The 22,294-nt window shown below is 41.3% G+C and overlaps 1 protein-coding gene across 1 annotated transcript; it reads right to left on the bottom strand.

Moving 5' to 3' along the window:
* Window positions 1-1,491: 1,491 nt before the first annotated feature.
* LOC308301137 (solute carrier family 22 member 6-A) lies at window positions 1,492-19,129 on the bottom strand (the record flags this gene model as incomplete). Its single annotated transcript, XM_080745032.1, has 10 exons — window positions 1,492-1,561; window positions 3,936-4,148; window positions 7,223-7,331; window positions 9,038-9,249; window positions 11,433-11,539; window positions 13,453-13,576; window positions 15,583-15,751; window positions 16,180-16,334; window positions 17,519-17,622; window positions 18,773-19,129. The coding sequence occupies 10 exons, from the start codon at window positions 19,127-19,129 to the stop codon at window positions 1,492-1,494; spliced, it is 1,620 nt and encodes a 539-aa protein (XP_080601158.1).
* Window positions 19,130-22,294: the final 3,165 nt, after the last annotated feature.

Genomic DNA, 22,294 nt, shown 5'->3' with positions numbered 1-22,294 from the left:
ATAGCTTTCTCAGTACGTTTTTCTCTTTTTAGCAAGAGAAAGTTTTCCCTTTATTAAGCACAGTACAATTAAGTCAGTTTCAAGTTTTTTTTTAGCACAGTTCATTTTGAGCACTGTAGTGAGAAATTAATAGTTGTGCATTGTGCAAATGCAGGCTTTTCTCAAGTACAAGTCTTCATGCCTCTGACTTTATCCACCCTCCATGTGTCAGGCAGGGATTTCAGCCACTCCTGGAAGTCCTCGGGTTTCCGCGAGGCGGGTCTTAACTCAAGCCTGGTGGGTTTAGGAATCACGCGTAGTTCATAGGCTGGTAGTGAGTTACTGCCAAGTGTGATAGCTTCATGTCAAGTTACGTACAACTGCCCAGTAGTAAGAAATAGACTCCACTCGAGGCGTGCTGGCCTGGTGCTGTACCACCATGTCTCACATCTATTCCTGCAGATTATACTGTTAATCAATGTTGTACTATATGTGTCATGTTTTATGTCGTCCTGCAAATAAAACAAAAATAATTAGAAGTTAAGGGTGACTGAAAAATGTATTGTTTCAGCTGGGTCCTAAAATGATAGGGGATGTGTTTTAAGGAGGCCCGGGTTCTGAAAGCTAATTTTATACTTTGGCGAAAAGGACAAGTGATATTTTGGGTAAAAACAAAAAGGTTAAAGCAGGAAAGTTATTCAGATAGTAATCGTTGCGTAATCGTTGCTGTGTAGTGTTTGTTCAGTCACATGGGGTCTCCCTGTCTCTCCAGATAATGAACAGAAGCCAATCAGGACTCGAGTTCCCATTTATCGGCTTAATATTTGTCAGCTCATTCCTTTGTGACATCACTTCCAATTTCACGTGTTTGAGGTCTTTATCCTGATTGGATAAAACTGGTATCGCCACCTGGAAATGCATTTTCTGTTTAATAAAGAGCTGGAGAGACATGGAGACCTGGAGAGACATGGAGACTAACTTTAAGATGAACGTCATATAAATTCTGTCATTTTCATCGAGTGATGGACATACAGTAACAAAGTATAAATTATCCCTAAGCTAAAAGGACACTAAGAATAGTAATAGAAGGACAATAAAAGTAGATCTTGTATATGGATCAAGAACATAACAAAACAATACTTACAGTACTAATATTTACTAATACAATTTCATTATAAGCTAAACCAATCATTGTGACAAAGTGATTATATTGTATAGTACATTGTAAGACATCAAAGTAAAAAACAAAACAAAGAGACGATATTAAAGCAAGTTTGTACCACAAATTACCAACCGTTTGACATTTTCTCTAACGTGGAAAGTACTTGGATTGCTGGATTCAGTAAAGAAGCCATTTCAGTGCTGGGTGTCCCACTGTGTGAAATGAGGAGGGGGGGATACCTGGTTTGAGAGCTTGGACATTTCCTTCTCACGCTGCCCTGGCTCCAGCTTGGAGACAGTATCCGGTGCTGCTTTCTGATGGCATCCATCACTCTCTGATGTCTGTGATCATCAGACAGGGCTCATAATAGAAGACTGGACTGGCTTCAGAGTGCCCTCCTCCGCCTCTTCCTCCTCACTGCTGTGTGAGAATGAGACAGTATACTACTTTCATGCCTCTATGATACGACTGTGGAAGACTCATTTTTACATTACATAACTGTTCAACAGTTTAACTATTTTAAGTTTAAATAGTGGTTTAAATTTTAAACCATCTATTCTTTTTTTTTTTTTTTCACGATTTTGTAACCCATTTTTTCACCCAGTGCCAATTGCCTAAGCTATGTAATCCTGGGCTCTGCTATCCCTCTGCTGCACCTGGGGAGACAACGGACTGACCTCATGCTTCCTTCAATGCATGAGTAGTCCAAGTTGTTTCTTTTCACCTGACAGGGGGGATTTCCCCGGTATGGACCTAGCGCATGGAAGGAACACGTTATTCCAACCAGTTCCTTTCCCCTCCATCAGGCGCCCCGGCTGGCCAGGGGGAGGCATTATTGAGACCAGGATTACTGCATGTTTTTGTGATGGTATCTACCCTAGGAGACACGGGGAGAACATGCAAACTCCACACAGAAAGGCCCTTTCGCCAACCCCACCTAGGGTGTGGGCGCTGACTACGCTATTCTTAGTTAAACCAGTAAGACTCCCTAATTGGGACTCGGGAGATAATCGACCGTCACGTCGCATACACAAACTTTAGAAAGCAATCGTTGCCAATCAGGAGGGGATATGGGAAATGGAACAGATCTACATGCTCACAATGCGTTACAAAGAACAATATGCCATCGTGAGCATAATTATTAACACTATGTTATGCTACATGACAGTGATTACAGTCTGTTCCATAACGTCAAAGATCAAGCATCCTGTTAAAGTGTGTACAGTAAAAACTCACTTTCACACAGTCTGCCTTTACACACACATCAATAACTCATATCCAGTCACTGCAACCTTTCATATCGACAGTAAAATCCTTAGTGTTCAATTTGTATCCATTTGTAACTCTATTAGAGTACTAATATCATAGAGTTATAATATTGACTAATATACAGTACATGTTGTTGTGGACCCGTAAGCGTCCATTTGGTTACATTTGTACACTCTCAGAGTTCAATAACACTTAAAGAGGTGGTGCCATAGTTTTGGTACACTTTCTGGGTTTAATGTGTCTATGGAGTTAACATTACTCTACTAGACCCCCATATCGCACAATATACAGAAATGCAAAAGTATAAGTACAACTAAAACATGAACACTTACAAGCAAAGGCTCTTCAAAGCACATGTGAGGAGGAAAAGGGAAGAGGAGATCTGTACACTTGGAGACTCTGCCAAACTGATCAGTTTCAGGTGTGCTGGGCATCAATTGAGCTGATCTCTGTGTGTGTGTGTGTGTGTGTGTGTGTGTGTGTGTGTGTGTGTGTGTGTGTGTGTGTGTGTGTGTGTGTGTGTGTGCGCGCGCACGTGCGTGTGTGGGCTAGGGCTGCGAATCTTTGGGTATCCCACAATTCAATTCAGAATAGATTCTTGATGTCACGATTCACGATTTTTTCAGATTATTTCAAATCCAAACGATTCGAATTCAGAAACGATTATTTTCCGATTTAAAAACAATTCTCCATTCAAAATGATTCTCTATTCAAAACAATTCTCCATTCAAAATGATTCTCTATTCAAAATGATTCTCTATTCAAAATGATTCTCTATTCAATTCATATCAGGATCTACTCTAGTCTGCTGGCATGAAAGTACATTTATGTAACTTTTATAATTGTAAAAGTTCAACTTATTGCTATAATTGTAAACAAACAACGGTAAATCCAACATGTTTGATTTATTTAATTATCGTAATAACAAAACGTCATAATAAAAAATCATAAAATAAAAATCATAATATCTAATAAATAATAATTAATACAAAAATCGATTTTTGGAAAATGAGAATCGATTCTGAATCTTTCCATGTTAGAAATACGATTCGAATTCAAATCGATTTTTTCCTGCACCCCTAGTGTGTGTGTGTGTGTGTAGGGGAGTAGCTGAGTGCAATCAGCGCAAACGAGTGACAGGCAAGAGTAACAGCTTAGAGTAACAGCGTGACAGGCAAGAGTACAGCGTGACACAATTGCTGCAGGTTTTCACACTAAACTGCTCCCTGCGGTCGCAATAATAATACCTGATGATTATGTTGTAGGGTGGAATAGAAATCACAGCACCACATCTTTAACCACTTAAACCCTCAAGTCTTAGTGAAACAAAGTAAAAACTGTACTTGGACTGCTTTTTTCAGTCTACACAAAAATACAGCTGATCTACAAGTTCAGAGCTCAGAGCTAGGTTCCCCCTAGAATAAGGATGCTGGGGTTCAAGTGGTTACGATTTGCTATGTGCCAGATCACAGATATAGTCTTTTGGGGCAATAAAACTAAAAACAAAAAGACAAATGACTCAGACCTGGAGTTGGGTCGCTCCACATCCTCGATAGTGTCCGGCAGCCGCTTATTGGCCGTTTCAGGCAGGAGTATGGTGAGAGCAGAGCCCACTATGGTGCCCAGGCCAAACAGAACCATGGGGGCCTGCTCACTGACCTGCCTCAGGAGGTAGATGATGGGAGCTAACACTCCCCCAACCCGGGCACACATGGAGCACATACCAATGCCATTCTGTCTGTCAGAGAGAGAGAGAGACCGAGAGACAGAAAAACAGACAGACAGACAATATGAAATGTATGTAGTGGTAGCTGCGTATATTCACAGGATATTGGGTAAAATAAGTGACTTCTCTCCTACATGTGGGTTCAAGAATAATACAGCCCACCGCTGTAGTGACTGATCAAAACACACAAAGTCCAGGATTCCAGTAAAAGCTTTATTGGCAGAAACGGCAGGACTACATTTCAGGTGTGTGCGTGCCCTCTCTCTACTGGGAAATGAAGAATACAAAGACATTTATATTCATCTGACTAAAGTAAGTTCGAGCAGTCCAGTAACAGTCCAGTGTGTATATAATATATATTTGTGTTAGTTGTGAGGAAATAAAAGGTAATTCAACACTAATTATCAATGATCATTTTTTGTCACAAGCCTTGTGTTATCTGGCACCCGATCTGGGAACCCATCGTCAAATGAAAAACAGCGCCCTTTCGCTTTTGTTCAGTTTCACTACATCTGTTCTTGAGAGATTATCAGGCACCTGATAAGAAAACAACAAAACTAGCCTCATTCGTTTGTCCAGCATTAATAGTTGTCAATAAACTAATTTAGATGAATGTACATGTACTGTAACAATATGAAATGTTTTTACAATACTGTACAATGGACAAAACCAACAGCAGTGAACCCCTGGCTTAAACTTTAACAGGCGTTCCTCTTGATTCTGAATGAGTTGCACCTGCATACAACACCACTAAAGGGGAAGACACACCGGTTGCAGACATTTTTCACCGCGCGGCAACGCCTGGAAATATAACAGTGGCGTATCGGAGCGGCGGGCAAGGCGTGAACGCGCGCCTGCGAGCGACTGACACCACCGATGTGGGTATGTTCATTGATAATAATGGGGGTGGCTGTTTTGACCAGCACCGTCCACAGCCGGTGTCCCCTTTAGTCTAGAGGAGGAAGCGGAATAGTCCAAGTGGTACTACTACTTGCCTTTGCTTTTTGATTTGCCAAATGCCAAGTATGAGCAATACGCTCACAGTTGTTTGTTCAGATTCAGAAGAGGGCTGCACTCCTGAACCAACATGCCAAAGGGAGACCAAAGACGCTCCATTATAATTGGAATAAAAATGGCATTTGAATCAGCAAAGATTAGATTAAATTCAATGTATTAAAGACCAGGAAGTCAGATGTTAGCGCTACCAGATACAGTATAGTAGATACAGTATATGTAGAACAGCAATACATTATGGACAGCCACGTGTGCCACGTGTGCTGCTGAGTGTCATTTGAGGGAAGGAGGACAATACTGGGCTGGCTCAGTCATTTTATAATGTTTTTGGCTAGTCACCCTTCATTTAGCTACATAATAACCACAGCCCATTTAATGTCAAATTACCACGGAGAACAGCACACAGCCATAATTAACTGAAAACCACTCTTTCTATCTCCAGAGGACCTTCTTGGAAAAGCATCAGCGGTCAAAAGGGGACACTTCTGCCCCACGGAGCCCCTAGGCTAGAGCATACCAGGGATTCCCAATCTTTTCCATGCCACGGATCCCCAAATAGCCATAACCTCTGGCTGCAGCCCCCTGCTGCTTTAAAATAAACTACAAAAACTAGATAAGTGTGCTTGTCTGAGCTCATTATCTCCACCAGGCCTGTGCAAGTTGTAGGTTGCAGCTGCTACAGTGCAAAGAAGCTGCTGGAATAGCATTTCTAAATCATACTATATACAGTGCAACCTAACATATTTTTGGCACCTACCTATGGGCAGAAGTGAAAGAGGATATGCACGTGACATCACTGTTTCTGGAAGTTATGTGGGATGCCTACTGAGTGGCAAAAAACTAATTTCTGCCATTGACAGCCCATACATCCAAACAGAAAAGTCCCATCTGATTGTATTAAACAAAGTTAAACTCAGCAACATTGCAGCTGTACTGAAAGCTTTAATTTAAAGTTTTTGTTTCCACGATAGACATGTTATGAGCTACTTTCTGTCTGTGCAGGTGATTATTTTTCCAAGTGTCAGAGTGTGGAAGCACTCGTTTTCAACAACACAACATCCTGCTGCCTCCTGCATGATGTGCAATTTAGAAACAGGTGGTATGCAGGACCATTGAGTGATTTGCAACTAGCACTTCCAAACTCCTTACCGATCATCACCACGAAAGCGTGGGATGGCTCAAAGTAGCTGACAGAGTACAGCATCTTGCAATGGGCCTGGTGTACAAGATACACTACACCTCCAAGATTCCCATGTACCTGACAAACTACTTCTTAAAGGTCAAGGATGTTCACGACCACAACACCAGAGGCAGCTCCACGAATCATCATCAACGTAGATTTAACACTAAACAAGGCTCTAACTCGTTCTCCTGCTACACCATCAACATGTGGAACGCCCTTCCTCAAGCCCTAAAGGAGAGCAAATCCCTAGCCTCCTTCAAAATTGGTATGAAAAGTCACCTTCAGACAGCTGCTACCCGTGACTTGTAAATAGACTAAGCCCCCATGCCCCCCCCCCCCCTTTTTTATTATTCTTTTTTCTGCCTTTGTATTTGATGTTATGCTTTTGAAACTGATATTATCCTAGATAAAGTACTATGTTCTATCCGTCTGTCTTTCAATGTTATATGAGATACTTAAAGTGTGGTTCCTGTGGAAATAAGCCTCGGCTTTCTAGGATCTCCTTTTAGTTGACCTTGTACCAGTGATTTGTTCCTGTCATGAAACTGTACTTTTTTCTATTGCAAACTTCTAATAAATTCTTCAATCAATCAATCAAACTCCAACGCTCCATGCTGCGCAATGTTTTGCCACTCAGACTCTAGATTAAGGGGGCGGTCTCAGTGGACATCCATACCCTCTATTAGGCCTCAAATTTGAATCAAACATCGAAGGGCCTCTAAACTTTAGAATGTTCTCAATGTATAAATCAAATTTGGTGTAGATCGGACAAACTAGGTGTTAATGTACTTAAAGGGATGTTGACTGATATGTATGCTTCACCTGCTATCATGGAGCAGATGGGTTGGACTCACATGCATGTCTCAGGGAGTCTTTTTAAGATGCTCACCTGACAACAGTGGGGAAGATCTCAGCCGCGTAGACGTACACGATGGACAGAGAGGCGGTCACTCCAAACTTCCCAACCATGGCCAGGACAGTTCTTACGATGGAAAGGTCTACACAAGAAAGATTCATGGTCCCATTTAGGCCTAGAATTATTGAATGCTTTAACTATTGAAAAATAGCAGATATACAAGCTCACAGCGCAGCACAGAGTGCCGCGCTGCGAGCTTGTAGATCTGCTATTTTTGAAAAAGTTGTGAAAATGTGTGCAAATCTTTGAATATATGTATTTTTAAAGCGAGCGTTTGTAACTCAAATTTTGCTTCTGGGTGGTCCCTGGAACTAAATATTTTGAGATGGGGGTCCGTGGCCAAATACATATCATTTTGGGGGTCCTTCACCTGAAAAGGTTTGAGAACCGCTGACATTGTAGTCTCTCAAGAACAGACTAACTGAGCTCCAGTTAAGTGAAAAGGACCTTTTCTTTGACGATGGCTAAGCCAGATTGCTGACATAGAAACATAGATTTTTCAAAAAACCTTAGAAGGATTCAAAAGGCACTTATAGAATCGGGTCAAAATTCTAATTTTCACGATTTTTTAAAAATAGCAGATCTACAAGCTCGCAGCGCGGCACTCGTGCCGCGCTGTGAGCTTGTATATCTGCTATTTTTCAATAGTTAAAGCATAAAATAATGATACACAATCATGTGTACTAGTGTTGCCCGATCCCGATCACGTGATCGGATCGGCCGCCGATATGGCCGTTTTTATAAGATCGGAGATCGGGGGAAAAAAAATCGAAAAAAAAAAAAAGTTTTTTTTTTTTTTTTTTTTTTTTTTTTTTCAAAAAAATATTTTCTGGAAGTACTGAAAGTTACAGGTAAGGTGAATGCGATATGAAATGTAAGCTTACCATAATCACAGTAATCCTTAATCATTTTCAATCATATTCAAGGGCTTTTGGAGAAATGAGACAGACAGCACTGCAGAGGGAAGGTGATTGTGTCAGACTCTGTGTACAGCTGGCAGCTGATGCCAATAAGTAGTAATTGGCCCCTTGCTAATGGATCAAAGGAAGGCAATTATGTCTCTCTGCACTGTCAACTAGCTCAGTGGTTCTCAACCTGTGGGTCGGGACCCCCAGGGGGGTCCTCAAATTATTTTGGGGGGGTCCCCAGATGATTAACTTAATGTGCAACATTGTTTTCTCTCTCAACAGTAAACAAATCAACATAAAGTTTAAGTGTATAGAGGGTATCTGCACATTTCGAAAGTGAAAAATTAAGGACTTTTTAATACCTCTAAAATGACAAATTAAACATTGGCCAAATTGTCAAATATTAAAGCCAGAAATTGTGAAAATAGCCGATCTACATGCTCACAACTCCTCGCGTTGTGAGGCGTTGCGAGCATGTAGATCTGCTATTTTCACAATAGAACCGTGTTATACAAAATATACTTCCTCAACTCTTCAGGGTCGGGGGTCCCCAGTTAAAATATGATTATTTTGGGGGTCACGGCCTGAAAAGGTTGAGAACCAAGTGATAGAATGAATAGAATTTTTTTTTCTTCTTAATGCCTTGCCAAAAGATCGGATCGGGAAAGATCGGGATCGAATCGGAAGCAATAATATTTGATCGGTATCGGATCGGGAGCAAAAAAACCCTGATCGGGGCATCCCTAATGTGTACCCATTCTGAATGGGTTTTAATTCATTCTCAAATATTGTTGTATGTTTGGGTTGCAGGGACACACAAAATGGTTTGGGAGCCCAGTCAGATCATGTGCGTCTGAGCTGGTCCGCCGCCCGGCCATACCGTTGGGAATGAAGGCGGTGAGCAGGCACGCGATGCCAGCCACGGCCAGGAAGGCCAGCTGGGAGAACTTGCGGGAGCGGTTGAGGGTGAACAGGGTGATGGTGCGGGCGGGCATCTCCACCAGACCAAAGATCATCTGACTGAGGTAGATGTTCATGCCAAAGTCTGAGACGTTGAGGGACAAGCCGTAGTAGACCAGGATGTTGATGAACCTGAGGCGGGAGGAAAGACGCAGGGTGAGGAATGAAAACAGTGATGAAGAGCTTAACTCTCAAATACCTGGAACGTGCCCGAGTCGCGTTAGATTTGAACCACTTTAACCATTATTTTATGCTTTAACTTTAGAAAAATAGCAGATATACAAGCTCACAGCGCGGCACCGAGTGCCGCGCTGCGAGCTTGTAGATCTGCTATTTTTGAAAAATCGTGAAAATGAGTGCAAGTCTTTGAATATCTTTGACCCGATCTTTGACCCGACTTCTAAATCCTTCCTCTAAATCATGCTGTTCTCAAACCTTTTCATGTCAAGGACCCCCAAAATTACAGGTATTTGGCCGCGGACCCCCATCTCAAAATATGTTGTTCCAGGGACCGCCCAGAAGTAAATATTTAGTTACAAATGTTTGCTTTTAAGTAGATATATTCAAAGACTTGCAAAAAAAAAATCATGATTTTTCAAAAATAGCAGATCTACAAGCTCGCAGCGCGGCACTCGGTGCCGCGCTGTGAGCTTGTATATCTGCTATTTTTCAATAGTTAAAGCAGTCAATAACCCTAGGCCTAAATGGGTTAACCTTTTCAGGCCGCGACCCCCAAAATAATCATATTTTAACTGGGGACCCCCCACCCCCCTACGAGCACTAGAGTTGAGGCATAACATTTTGCATAACATGGTTATATTGTGAAAATAGCAGATCTACATGCTCACAAGGCCTCACGTTACGAGGCGTTATGAGCACGTAGATCGTCTATTTTCACAATGTCAGCCTCTAATATTTATGAAGAGAAGGCTTTCGCACACCCAGTTCCTCTCTAGCAGGTGCATGGGTAACAAAACATTAGGAGGAGATCTGACGAGTAGACAGACTGACCCCGCACACTGTCGCTTGTCCATTTCAGAGAATGTATTAATAATGGAGCAACAATTGACAATTTGACCAATGTTTCATTTGTCATTTTAGAGGTATTAAAAAGTCCCTAAACTGTCACTTTAGAAGTGTGCAGATACCCTCTCTACTCTTAAACTTCATGTCGGTTTGTTTACTGTTGAGCGAGAAAACAATGTTTCACATTAAGTTAATCATCTGGGGACCCCCCAAAATAATTTGGGGGGGTCCCGACCCACAGGTTGAGGACCACTGTTATAGGTGAATTCTTTCAAAATGTAGATATACATTTTTTAACCACTTAAAAGTCATACTCTACACCTATAGCTCCTTTGACATTCTAATGTCTGTCTATACAGAAGAAGAAATGATGCAGGGTTCGAGCACAAGAGTATATTTTGTAATGCAACAAGTTGTCAGAAACTGTATTTATTAGTGTTAAAAAAATACATAAATATATACATTTCATTACAAGCTCACAATGCATCGTGATGCGTTTTGAGCTTGTAGATCTGCTATTGCAAATGCTCCCCCAAGAATAGGAATGCTATGATTCAAGTGGTTAAAAAGAAATGCAGCACTGTGGTTGTACCAACCAGTTGTTTACAGCGCACATTCATGTCAGTCCAGACTCCAGATCCTAGTATATAGCATATAGTTTTGAAAGAAGACTTTGTGAGGGTCGCGTAGCGGCCCGAACCTCTAGTTTTCTAAAACAGTGGTTCTCAACCTGTGGGTCGGGACCCAGGGGGGGTCCCCAAATTATTTTGGGGGGTCCCCAGATGATTAGCTTAATATGCAACATTTATTTTCTCACTCAACAGTGAACAAACCAACATAAAGTTTCAGACTTTTTATACCTCTAAAATTACAAATTAAACATTGGTCAAATTGTCAAATATTGGAGGCATAAATTGTGAAAATAGCCAATCTACATCTACATGCTCACAACGCCTCGCAATGCGAGGTGTTGTGAGCATGTAGATCAGCTATTTTCACAATAGAACCAAAATCAAAAAATCAAAATCAAAATCAAAATCAAATATGATTATTTTGGGGGTCGCGGCCTGAAAAGGTTGAGAACCACTGTTCTAAAATAGCTACAGGCTCACAACATGTTTGCTATTCGCTGTACGATGAAGTATATAGGGCATAAGTGGTTAAAAGGTTGGCAGCTTGATGTTTACCAGGCTAACTTTAACAAGAGGGTCCTTGTTGCCTCTGCTCTGCAGGAGCCCGCCACGGCCTCCCAAAACCTCCAGGAGCAGAGGCAGTAAACAGATACTCACCATAAGTAAAACAATATCAGCGACTGCTTCCTCATATTTGGAGTTCGGACAAGGTCAATCACGGTGTGTTTTCTCCTCTCTTCAGTTTTCACTTTGTCGTTACAGCCCTGCGTGTGAATAGAAAAAAATCAAACCTCGGTTCGAAGTGAAGCGGTGAACTTTTATTCTATGTGTTCTAGAGTTATGAACTCTGTGATCTATACATCTATACAATTCTTTATATATTCTGAATGAATATATAAAGAATGGAGGGCTGAATTATCATGTGAAGCTTGACCAATCCTCAAAGTATCCATTCATCTGACCGGGAGGGACACTACACACATATTCTGGACGTACAGGACAGATAAAGCCTATTCATTCTAAACTGAAATGGCCATATATGGACATGGGACACACATTTTGCTTTTTGAAAAAGCCTATTCATTCTGGACTGATATTCTGGACGTACGGGACAGAAAAAACCTGTTCATTCTGGACTGGAGTGACCATATATAGACATGAGGTGACATACATTGTGTTTTTGAAAAACCCTGTTCATTCTGGACTGAGATCACCATATATGGAAATTAAACACACATTTTGTTTTTGAAAAAACCTGTTCATTCTGAACTGAAATGACCATATATGGGGGTGGGAAACACAAAGCCACTCATAGGAAGCGGTTTTCACCGCTTCAAAAACAGCACCTTTTGCATGAGAAGATTAACCTTGCAGTCTGGGTTTTCGAAAAATGATAATAACAAACTCTTAGTATACCTACAGCAGGGGTCTTCAACGTTTTCAGGCCAGGGACCCCCAAACTGATGGGGAGATGGAGCAGGGACCCCTTACCTCATAGGGTGGGGGTGGGGCTACAACATATAACATGCATATGTACTGTACAAGTGGCCGTACCTTAAACATACCTTATTAACTGAGAACCAATGTCAATACTCAATGAATCTCAAAGAATCTATCACTAACAATCTGTCAAACTCAATTCACCCTTTGTTAGCCTTCTGGTTGGTTCCTGACTAACCAACCAGCAGGCTCTATCTGCCTTGTCCCGCCCTGGTTCCGCCGTTTTTATGTTGAATTTGCTAAAAAATCATTTTTGGAGAAATAAAAACATTAAAAAACATGCTGAGTCACTATACTGCCACTGAGCAGCTCCATTTTAATGAAACCAAGTTTGAAATTAGAATTGAACACACAGAATAACAATACGAAGCAACTGAATTACAATGGTAGTGGATGGAGTGTCCCACCGAGTGTCCCACCAAGACACAGCAACCAATGGGTGTGAAGAGGGGCGGGACAACGGGCGGGACTTGACAAAGGGTGAATTGCATTCAAAAGAGACAGAATCATGTTTTTTTATGTTTAAAGACAAATTACATTTTTATTTCTTTTTTAAATTAAAAATAAAAAAGTTTTTTTTTTTTTTTTTTTTTACTCCAACAATTTCGGGGACCCCCTGCAGTATCCACACGGACCCCTAGGGGTCACGGACCCCCTGTTGAAGACGCCTGACCAACAGAACTCAGTTTTATACTTCAGTCCAACAGTAGGTACATGATGACTTAACCACATGAACCCTAGCATCCCTATTCTGGGGCAATCATTCTGCGAGAGCTACAGGCCAATTGGGCATGTTGGTAGCCCGTCTCAGTTCAACATTACAATACAAATACATGGAAGCAGTCTCTTCTTTGTTGCCTGGAGTGGATACTGCTGCTGAATGGGAGCACACCCCATTTTTACTACTGAAGGACCAAACCCTGAAGAAGACTGATACAGTCGAAACGTTGGTTTAAATTAAGGATTTTGCATCGTGGCTGAAGAGCTGTGCGGCCTCTTTCTTTCTTAACTACTACTGAAGGAGGACCATATGTCATTACCTTCATATTTGTGAACGACGTTGGAAAAAGGTTACAAAGACGGCTATCATACCTGTAGCCGAGCAGTCAGGCAGCGGCAACTTCACAAATCCATAACCACAAATATTATTGACCAAACAAAAAGGTAAGCAGCCGACCTGGCATAGCTCCAGGTCCTTCTGGAGAGGCCTTCCGTTCATCCGAGCAGCTTTCCGGATCAGCTCCCATGCTTCCTCATTCCTGTCATTGGCCATCAACCAGCGAGCTGACCTGGGTAAAAGCCTGACAATGTAGAGAAGAGGTGTTCTGGTGACCCACTCGTGCACCTTAAATCTCATGGACAACGCACTGATATTCTTCTTGCACCTTAATGTCTATATCATGTACAACAGGGGTCTTCAACGTTTTCAGGCCAAGGACCCCTTAGTTGAGAGAGAGATGAAACATGGACCCCCACAACCTCATCATAGATTCCATATCATTTCACTGTTTCACAGCACAATTATCAGTGTATTTTGGATTCATGTCAATTTGTGTTTTCAGATATTTAATCAATTGAACCGTCAATACTTCTCCCCTCTACACCAAACATCTTTGCCAAAAATAGCCGCAGCACAAGGCTTTTTGAGCTTAGATCTGCTATTTTTGGCTAAAGTTCTCAGAATCTGGTTAAGAATTCTTAACCAGATTCTTAACCAGATTCCACATTTCTATCACTCAAAGATTTGGAAGTCAAAGACTGTAGTAACTCTGAGGACCCCCTAGTTGAAGAACCATGGTGTACAATATACTGTATATACCTGCTGCTAAGCTCAGGCACCTTATGTCAAACATCATGTACAGTACATAAAACGTACTGTACCAGATGGATATGCTATATTTTATTTGTATTTCTTCTCCGCCCCCAGATTTGGTATTGTCTATTAAAATAATAAATTGGTAATGATTCATTAACCGTATTCAAGGAGAAATAATCATTATCACTGATAAACATACCCATACTGTATGACCCATAGGGAATCACTGTTACACCGCAGTGGCAAGACATTTACATAGACAACATACATTCCTCCATGAGGCCCAAAAGTAGGCCAGTTTGTTTCTGTCACATTTGAAAAGTGGGCGTGTTGTAGGGGTGTAACGATACATTTTAATAGCGATTCGATACATATCACGATACATGGTTGACGATACGATACATGAACGATATAGGTTCATTCATGGCAACACGATACGATTCGATTCAATGATTTAAAATCGATATAGTAACTATTTATCAAAGAAATTAAATCTGTGTGAAAGGTGTGGATAGTGCAGGTTTTTAAGGGAAACATGTATTATTATGGATATAAATAAGTAAACACAGTGATTATCTGCCAAATACATGGTCATTGTATGTTGACAAACCTGCACCTTGACATGAACACAGAGATTACACACATTTATCGATAGACCAGTGTAGCTATATGGAAAGGAAAAGTAATGAAACCCCAGCTTTTTATTTTTTCTTCTTAAAAATGCAAAATACAATGCACAAGAAGGTAGTATCGATACAATCGATTCTTTGCACTGCCGATTCGATACGATACAAAATAAAACGATACGATTCGATTTTAGCTGTTTTCATTTCGATATACTTCGGTTTTTTAAGTTGAAAACGATATTTCGATACAGTTACTCTATTGTTACACCCCTAGCGTGTTGCCATTGAAGCAATGCATTCACTGCAGCTTTTGTCCTTGAATAATGATCACAAAAGAAACCACTATGAAACTCTAAGATTAGCAGCCACACACACGCCCCCCCCCCCCCCCCCCCCCCCTCTAATAGGTGTTTTTTTTTTTCAATTACGCTTTTCATTTATTTTATTTTATTCATAATAAAAAAAAAAATGAAAACACAGCCATCTCAAGGACAGTATCAGAAACCAGAACCATGGACATGTGTTTTCAATGAATGTAACATACCGGTAGTTCGATTAATTGAAAACACACCCATTGTAACTTCAAACAGAGTTTAGGTTACGAGGGGTTTGTATGGGAAGGGGGCATGTCTGATAAAAATGAATATCAAATATCTAAATACTGAATTAAGCCACTTAAAAACTATCTGGCATGTGACTATAGGCAAAAAAAAAAAAAGAAATCCTTCAACTTGGAAAATGACAAGAAATGCCAGATTGAATTTGTTAAACTAAAAGGTATCATCCATGTCATCTTCTGTCAAATCTTCCATTACATTTTCCCGTCTCTCCTTTTGCATTTAGTCTCACGTCACAGGCGACTCACCAGATGTAGAAAACGAAGATGAACCCTGGTGCCGAGATGGCCAGCTGGAGATTGCGCCAGTCTCTGATGAGATATGCCACCCCTGCCAGCATGATGTAGCCAAAACCGAAGAAGTAGTCCGTAATGATACCAGCCAGCATCCGCTGCTTAAGTCCTGTCCACTCGGTGCCTTCACAATCACACGAGGTCAAGCACACAGGGACGCATGAACTTCTATTGTTTGTGTACTGTAAAAATATACCATGAAACTATGTGAAGAGCTTGATTCCAAAATACGATTGCCATCTTCTCAATAAAGATCATTGTTTTAATTATCTACTTTCAACCTCATATCTATATTTTGGGAATGTCATTCTAGGCAAAAATATTCAAGGCTTTTATTTTTTGATTAAAACAAGCAACATTAGTTCTTCAAGTTTAAGCCATTTTCAAACAGTTTCTTGCAAAAAACAGGTCTATTTTTGAGAATCCTGCACAAGCACTTGTGTTTTTTGGGTAGCTCTAGCGTAACCTGAATATACAGTATAGAAGACATTCAAATGATACCAATACAAATATTGATACAAGATATACTGTATATGTTTTAGTTGGACTGACCTAGGACAAATACATTCATGATGACGCCAGAGATGGACGTTCCAACCACAAACCGTAGCATTATGTAGATATAGTAGTTGGGGGCGAAAGCTGCACCAACCCCGAAGACCGCCTGTATGGTCAGACTGAAGAGGATGATGGGCCTGCGTCCATACCTGCAACAGGAGATGTTTTTAAAAAGTTAACACTTCTGCCTAACGTAGTAGTTTAAGGCAAGGCTCTTCAACAGGGGGTCCGGGACCCCTAGGGGGTCCTCAGAGTTACTACAGGGGGTCCTCCAAATCGTTGTTTGATGGAAACCTTTTTTTCTATTTTCTTTTTTTACATTAACCACTTGAACCCTAGCGTCCATATTTAGCCACTTTAGCCAAAAATAGCAGAGCTACAAGCTCACAACGCCTCGCAGTGAGCTTGTAGATCGGCTAGTTTCGGCGAAGCGCTTTGGTGTAGAGGGGAAAAAAAGAGTACAGAGTGAAAAGGTCAAGTGCCGGTTCAAGCGGTTAAATATCTGAAAACACACAGTAACACGAATCCAACATACTCTGACGATCGTACTGTCAAACGATGAACTATATGGAATATGTACAGGTTGTGGGGGTCCCTGCTTCATTTCTCTCTCAACTAAAGAGTCCTTGGCCTGAAAATGTTGAAGACCCCTGGTTTAAGGGACAAAAGCAGCACCAACTTACTAATACGAATTTCACCCACTGCTTTACACCTGTAAACCTGATGAAGCAATAACATTTTACGTGCCCTTGCTTCACACAGGAGGGTGGCAACATTACTTATACAGTCATTGTAAGCAAAGGGCAAGAAGTGACAAGAAAAAAATATTAGCATCCATCTTTGTTTATAGTATAACCCTGGCAAAGCGAGCTAGAGCCAATATAAAAAGTAGATAATAGTCTAATATTAATTATTTGTTACAATCCTGGTAAGTTGGTAACCCTAATTGAAAGCTGATGTTGCTGTTAGCAGCAGACTGTTAACCCAGATCTACAAGCTTGAGCATCTGCTATTTTTGAAGATTTTTGAGAAATCCTGAAAGTGCAAGAACTACTAATGTAGAAGGCATTTGTAGAATTGGCCTCAGGTCTTAATGGACTAAAGGTGGTTGCACACTGCTGCGTTTTTCGGGCCGAATATCGGAGTGAATTTCGGACCACGCAAATAAAAAAATCAACCTCACGTTATGTCAATCACGTTTGTACACTGCCGCCCGTTTCGCGCACCACTCGGTCCCTTGCTCTCTCTATCTCTCTCTCTCCTTGCCCTGAAAAACGCATTTCGCAACGAAAAACGCAGCAGTGTGCAACCACCTTAAGAAAGACAAACTTACTTGTCAGCTAAGGCACCAAAGACAACAGCCCCGACGAGGAGACCAAACATGTAGATGGAGGACCCGATGTGACGCAACCTGGCTTTATCACACACCAGGTCCCACTGTCAGGAACAGAGCAAAGAAAAGAAGATTTTAATTCACAAGCAACAACTGTACAAACACTTGCCTTGGTTGCCTAATGCAGAGTCAGAGACATTTCCATGTAATCTTTGTTAATATTCACAATGGGTAAATTGTTAATTTACAGAGTCAACTGTCTGCCTCTAATATTCTATATTTAATATCTGCACAAAACATGGCACAAGACAATGTCTCGATTTAGACGTTTGTCGTTATGGTCGAACTCAAAGATTTGAGCTCAAAGTGTTCGACCACATCTTGGACATCAGCAATGAATACCAAAGGGCGCTTTGGTATCAATATCATCAGCAATATCAAAGAGACCTAATAGTCATCTCTCAGTTAAGTCTTCAAGAATGAGGCCCAGAGGCAGGGTTCATAAATCAAGTGCTTCGCCAGACTGCCACCCGCAGCTCCACTAGCCTAGTAAACCAGACTCCTCCTACAGAGTCTGGTTTACGAGGCTACAGCTCACATGTCATGGCTGTGGCTCGGAGGAACAGTTGTCAGGTTGTGTGTAGAGAGGCCTCGATGCCTGCCGGGAGCCTCAGCTCTCCCACCGGCCTCTCTAGTCTAATATCATCATATCCAACGGCTACAGTCTGCATTCTTACATCCAAACTCACGGTAAGTTTAAACACAGAACTGCCTTTTTGGTTGTTCCGAAGCGTCTCTCACTCTGCCGCATACTCTGTCCAACAGACAGACTCTCATGCTTGGTACACTTGTAGCCTGAGTGGAAGACTTCTATTGTTCCATGTTTCACTTGATGGCTCAATGAGTTTGTATCACCGATAAATGTGGAGGCTGCGATGCAATAAAAAAAGACAGTCTAGCAACATTCGAATAGGCCTACATCTGGGGTCCTATCACGGGTCATCTCGACTGTTCCACTGCTCCACTTTGTACAAGCCCAATTGTTAATAATTATGTCCAACTCTTTATTACTCATGTTTTATATGCATTATAGTCTGGTGTCTGTTCATTTTGTTGATGTATTGTTATGTCCTATATAAGACCAATACAAAATATATTAAAAAGAAACTATAAATAACTATCATAGAAACCCTCCATCGCCTGCGAGACGCCAATAGTGAGTCAGTGGGTTTCCAGTGCGATGGTGCTACTCACCTCTGTCACCACAGTGCTGCGAAAGGTCTCTTGGCTATACTCCCAGCCTCCTTGGCAACTCCCAGGGTGATGGCTATGGTTAGGAGCCAGAGCAGCACTATGGTTGAACTTGGCCATGCAGGACAGCTCTGGTCGGCCGCCTGGGGACAGCAGGAGGCTGAAGTTGTAGCCTAAGGGGGCTGCAGGGTCGGCTGAGGGCCACGCAGAGCGGCACAGATGAGGAGGGATGGCTCCGGTGAAGACTGAGACCAGCATGTGGAACGCCAGGAAGATCTGGGGTAGGCTGATCCACACGTACAGGAGCTTCTGAAACTTCCCAAATCCCCCGATGAGAATGAGGATCTCGTCAAAATTCATTTTCTCTAGCTCTTTGGAGGAGGATCCTTCTAAATAAAAATGCTCTATAATATATCAAATCAGAAGGTGGTCTGTCTTGACAGTGTTCCTAAAAATGACCAAGACGAAGCCAGCTAGGACCGAGCTCAGTGTCTCTGAACCGGATCAATGTTATGAAATAGTTTCCAAGTCTTTGCATTTAGATGCAGTTACACCTGTAGTGCTAGCTGTGGCCTAAGAGCAGGCTACCTGCTGTGTGGACTAACACTGGTGGTTTCACAGTAGCCACGTTGTAGTTTGAGTAATGATGAGACGTCTGACTTTCATAATCCTCCGGGTTTCGCAGTGATATAACCATGTCCTGGTGATGGGAGTGAACCTGAGGCATGGGGGGTGGGGGTTCCAGTCTCTGAGGGAGGGGAGTCTTTGTTGATGACTGAGTGGTTGATTTTAGTCCACCCCTTACTCTCTCCCACCCTCCTAAACCCCTCCCCTCAACTCAGGGTTGGAGATTTAAGCAATGTAATAGTTTGAAATGTTCAACAATCTTTAAATAAATAAGAAAAGTCATCAACTTTATGAATACTGACATGTATTTAACCCGGACATACACATTGACATGAACAGGGTTAGAGTTACACACCTAGGGCAGAGAGAGAGGGGAGACATGTGAGACAAGACGCCCAGAGACAGATTCGCACGCGATCAAAACCAGGTTCTTGTAACACACAAGGAGCATGTTGTTATGAGCTAACAAGTTGCATCTCAAAATCTGCTAATTCCATGTAGAAGACCACAATATTTAATATGGTTTTCTATATGATTCAACTAATATTGTATGGTTTACCGTTGTTTCTCTTTGTGTGAGTTCTCTCTTCCAGGAGCGCTCCACAAATCAGTCTCCTTGTCAGACTTGATTGTCTTGCTTTGGACAAGAGCCAGGATGTGGTTAGACATTTAGCTTGTATCTTGCTGTTCCATGTATACTGTAAACCTTTATAATAGTCAATGAATGTATTTTGCTCTCTCTCTCTCTCTCTCTCTCTATATATATATATATATACACACACACACACACACACACACTGTATATACTGTATAAATATATATATATATATATATATATATATATATTATATATATATATATATATATATATATATATATATATATGTTTTGTATTCATTGACTTATGTATATTAATGTTTTTATACCTTTGTCAACAATGACAAACAATTACCCACCTAGGGTGTTGGCTAGCCTCCAGATTGAGGACAGGTCTTTGATGAGTTCACCTTTGTCCCAGCCTCTATACATGTGAGCTGATTAGCCTGTCGTACTGTACTTTGTTGAAACGTTGCGTCTTAAATAATAAAAAGAAAAGGTTATTGCATCATGACTACAAACTGTGCGAACTCTTTTCTTTGAAACAGGTTATTGGGGGCCAGCAAATTGGAATTCAGTCATTACAGAGGTGAGTTGAATGGGGTTCATGTTGATGAAGTCATTGCACAGACGCTCAGACACTGCGTTCATGATGTGCCACTCCTGCAAACTTTAAATGTCAATCTTAGCCAATCAGGATGCACTAAATAAAATGTTAGACTGTTCCGTCTTGACTACATGACTATAGACATTCCTACTGGAACTCAGCGATTCATCAATGGCACAGAGAGTGTCAGGGTTGCAGAGTGAAAGAACCCAAAAAGCAAAGCTTGCAATAACAGAGCAGAATTCAATCAATATATTTATTAAACGCAGAAAAAGGAAGGCTTACAAACGAGGGTGTAGCAAACTGAAGTCAGGCAGTCCATGAATGCAGAATCTCCAGAGGAACAATCAAGAAACCAGCCAAACGAAAATAATTACAATGTACAGTTTTTAAGCCTATAATGACATGCCCAACTTGAAAGACGTGTACCTGTTGTTTTTGAAAACCTTTATTCGAATAGTTGAAAACGCTTGAATTAAAATGTATTAACAATGATAAAAAAAATAGCCCAAACTGTGTGCAAATCCCGTTGGAAGAGTATATACATCGATTTGAAATGCTATACTATTGGAATCTACTATTGGAATCCTGCTTCCAATAATTCATGACATAGCCAGTGTGGAAAAGTAGGTCAAATTGATTAAGCTGTCACAAGTCAGACAGCCTTCAAATATAACATGACAGGTAGTAAATACCTGCACAACATGGTTTCTCACCTCAGAGCGTGAGAATCAAGGACGGGAGGGGGCGGTGGAAACCTTTTAACACAGATGCTGTCATTTCATTATTAATTTACATTATTTTGTAATTTCGTCCATTAAAAAGCAAAAAGTAAGGCTACAGAAATTGATTTGATGACCGAAGCAATTACAGAGCCATCTTTAATAATACCGGAATGGCGTATCAGTCCAGGCATCTAGGCTCAAACAGCGTGTTGCGTCCTTTGCTGCGTGTTACTCCCCATCTCTCTCCCCCTAAACCTACTGTCCAATCAATAAAGGCATGAAAAGCCCCAAAATAAATCTTATTAATAATAATATTAATAATAACCACTAATTAAAATGTATCACTTAGATACATGGAGTGTACGTGTCGTCTGTGTGGGACTGGAGTTTATTCAGTCATAATCCAGCCACCCTAATAGAGAAGGAGTACGCCATTTATCCGTGTGCCTTCTTCTACCACTCCAGTCGTGCACTTGCTTCCACACTATACACAAATAATAATACATGCCATGGGAAATCCACTGCACTACATTTCATCCTGCCAACTTTCATAATTTGTATTTTTATTAAACTACATTATAGCATGAACACCTTTTCAGTGCTGAGACGCAAAACGTGTCATGTTTATCCAGTTACAAAGAACATGCATGGTCACGAATAAGACTACAGGCAGCTGGGGCGCTCGCTGGCCTACTGGTCCGGGCGCATACCTCTTAGGCATTGCAGCGGCGCCGGTTCGATTCCCCATCCGGATGACCTTTGCCGCATGTCATACCTGTCTCTTCCCCCATTTCCTGTCAGACTACTGTCCTATCAATAAAGGCATAAAAGCCCAAAAACAAATCTTAAAAAAGAGAGACTATAGGCAGTTTCCGTGCTGTACTAATTCTGGTTAGGAGACCCTACCGGTAAGTCCCCAGTTTAGAGTAGCGTAGTTAAGCCTACTCACAATAGATCTCTAGGTGTCTA

The sequence above is a fragment of the Nannobrachium achirus genome, assembly GCF_963921795.1.
Source record: "Nannobrachium achirus genome assembly, chromosome: 16".
NCBI classification, from domain to species: domain Eukaryota; kingdom Metazoa; phylum Chordata; class Actinopteri; order Myctophiformes; family Myctophidae; genus Nannobrachium; species Nannobrachium achirus.
Note: the sequence above shows the minus strand (reverse complement) of the source record. Positions and strands in the feature narration are given on the sequence as shown.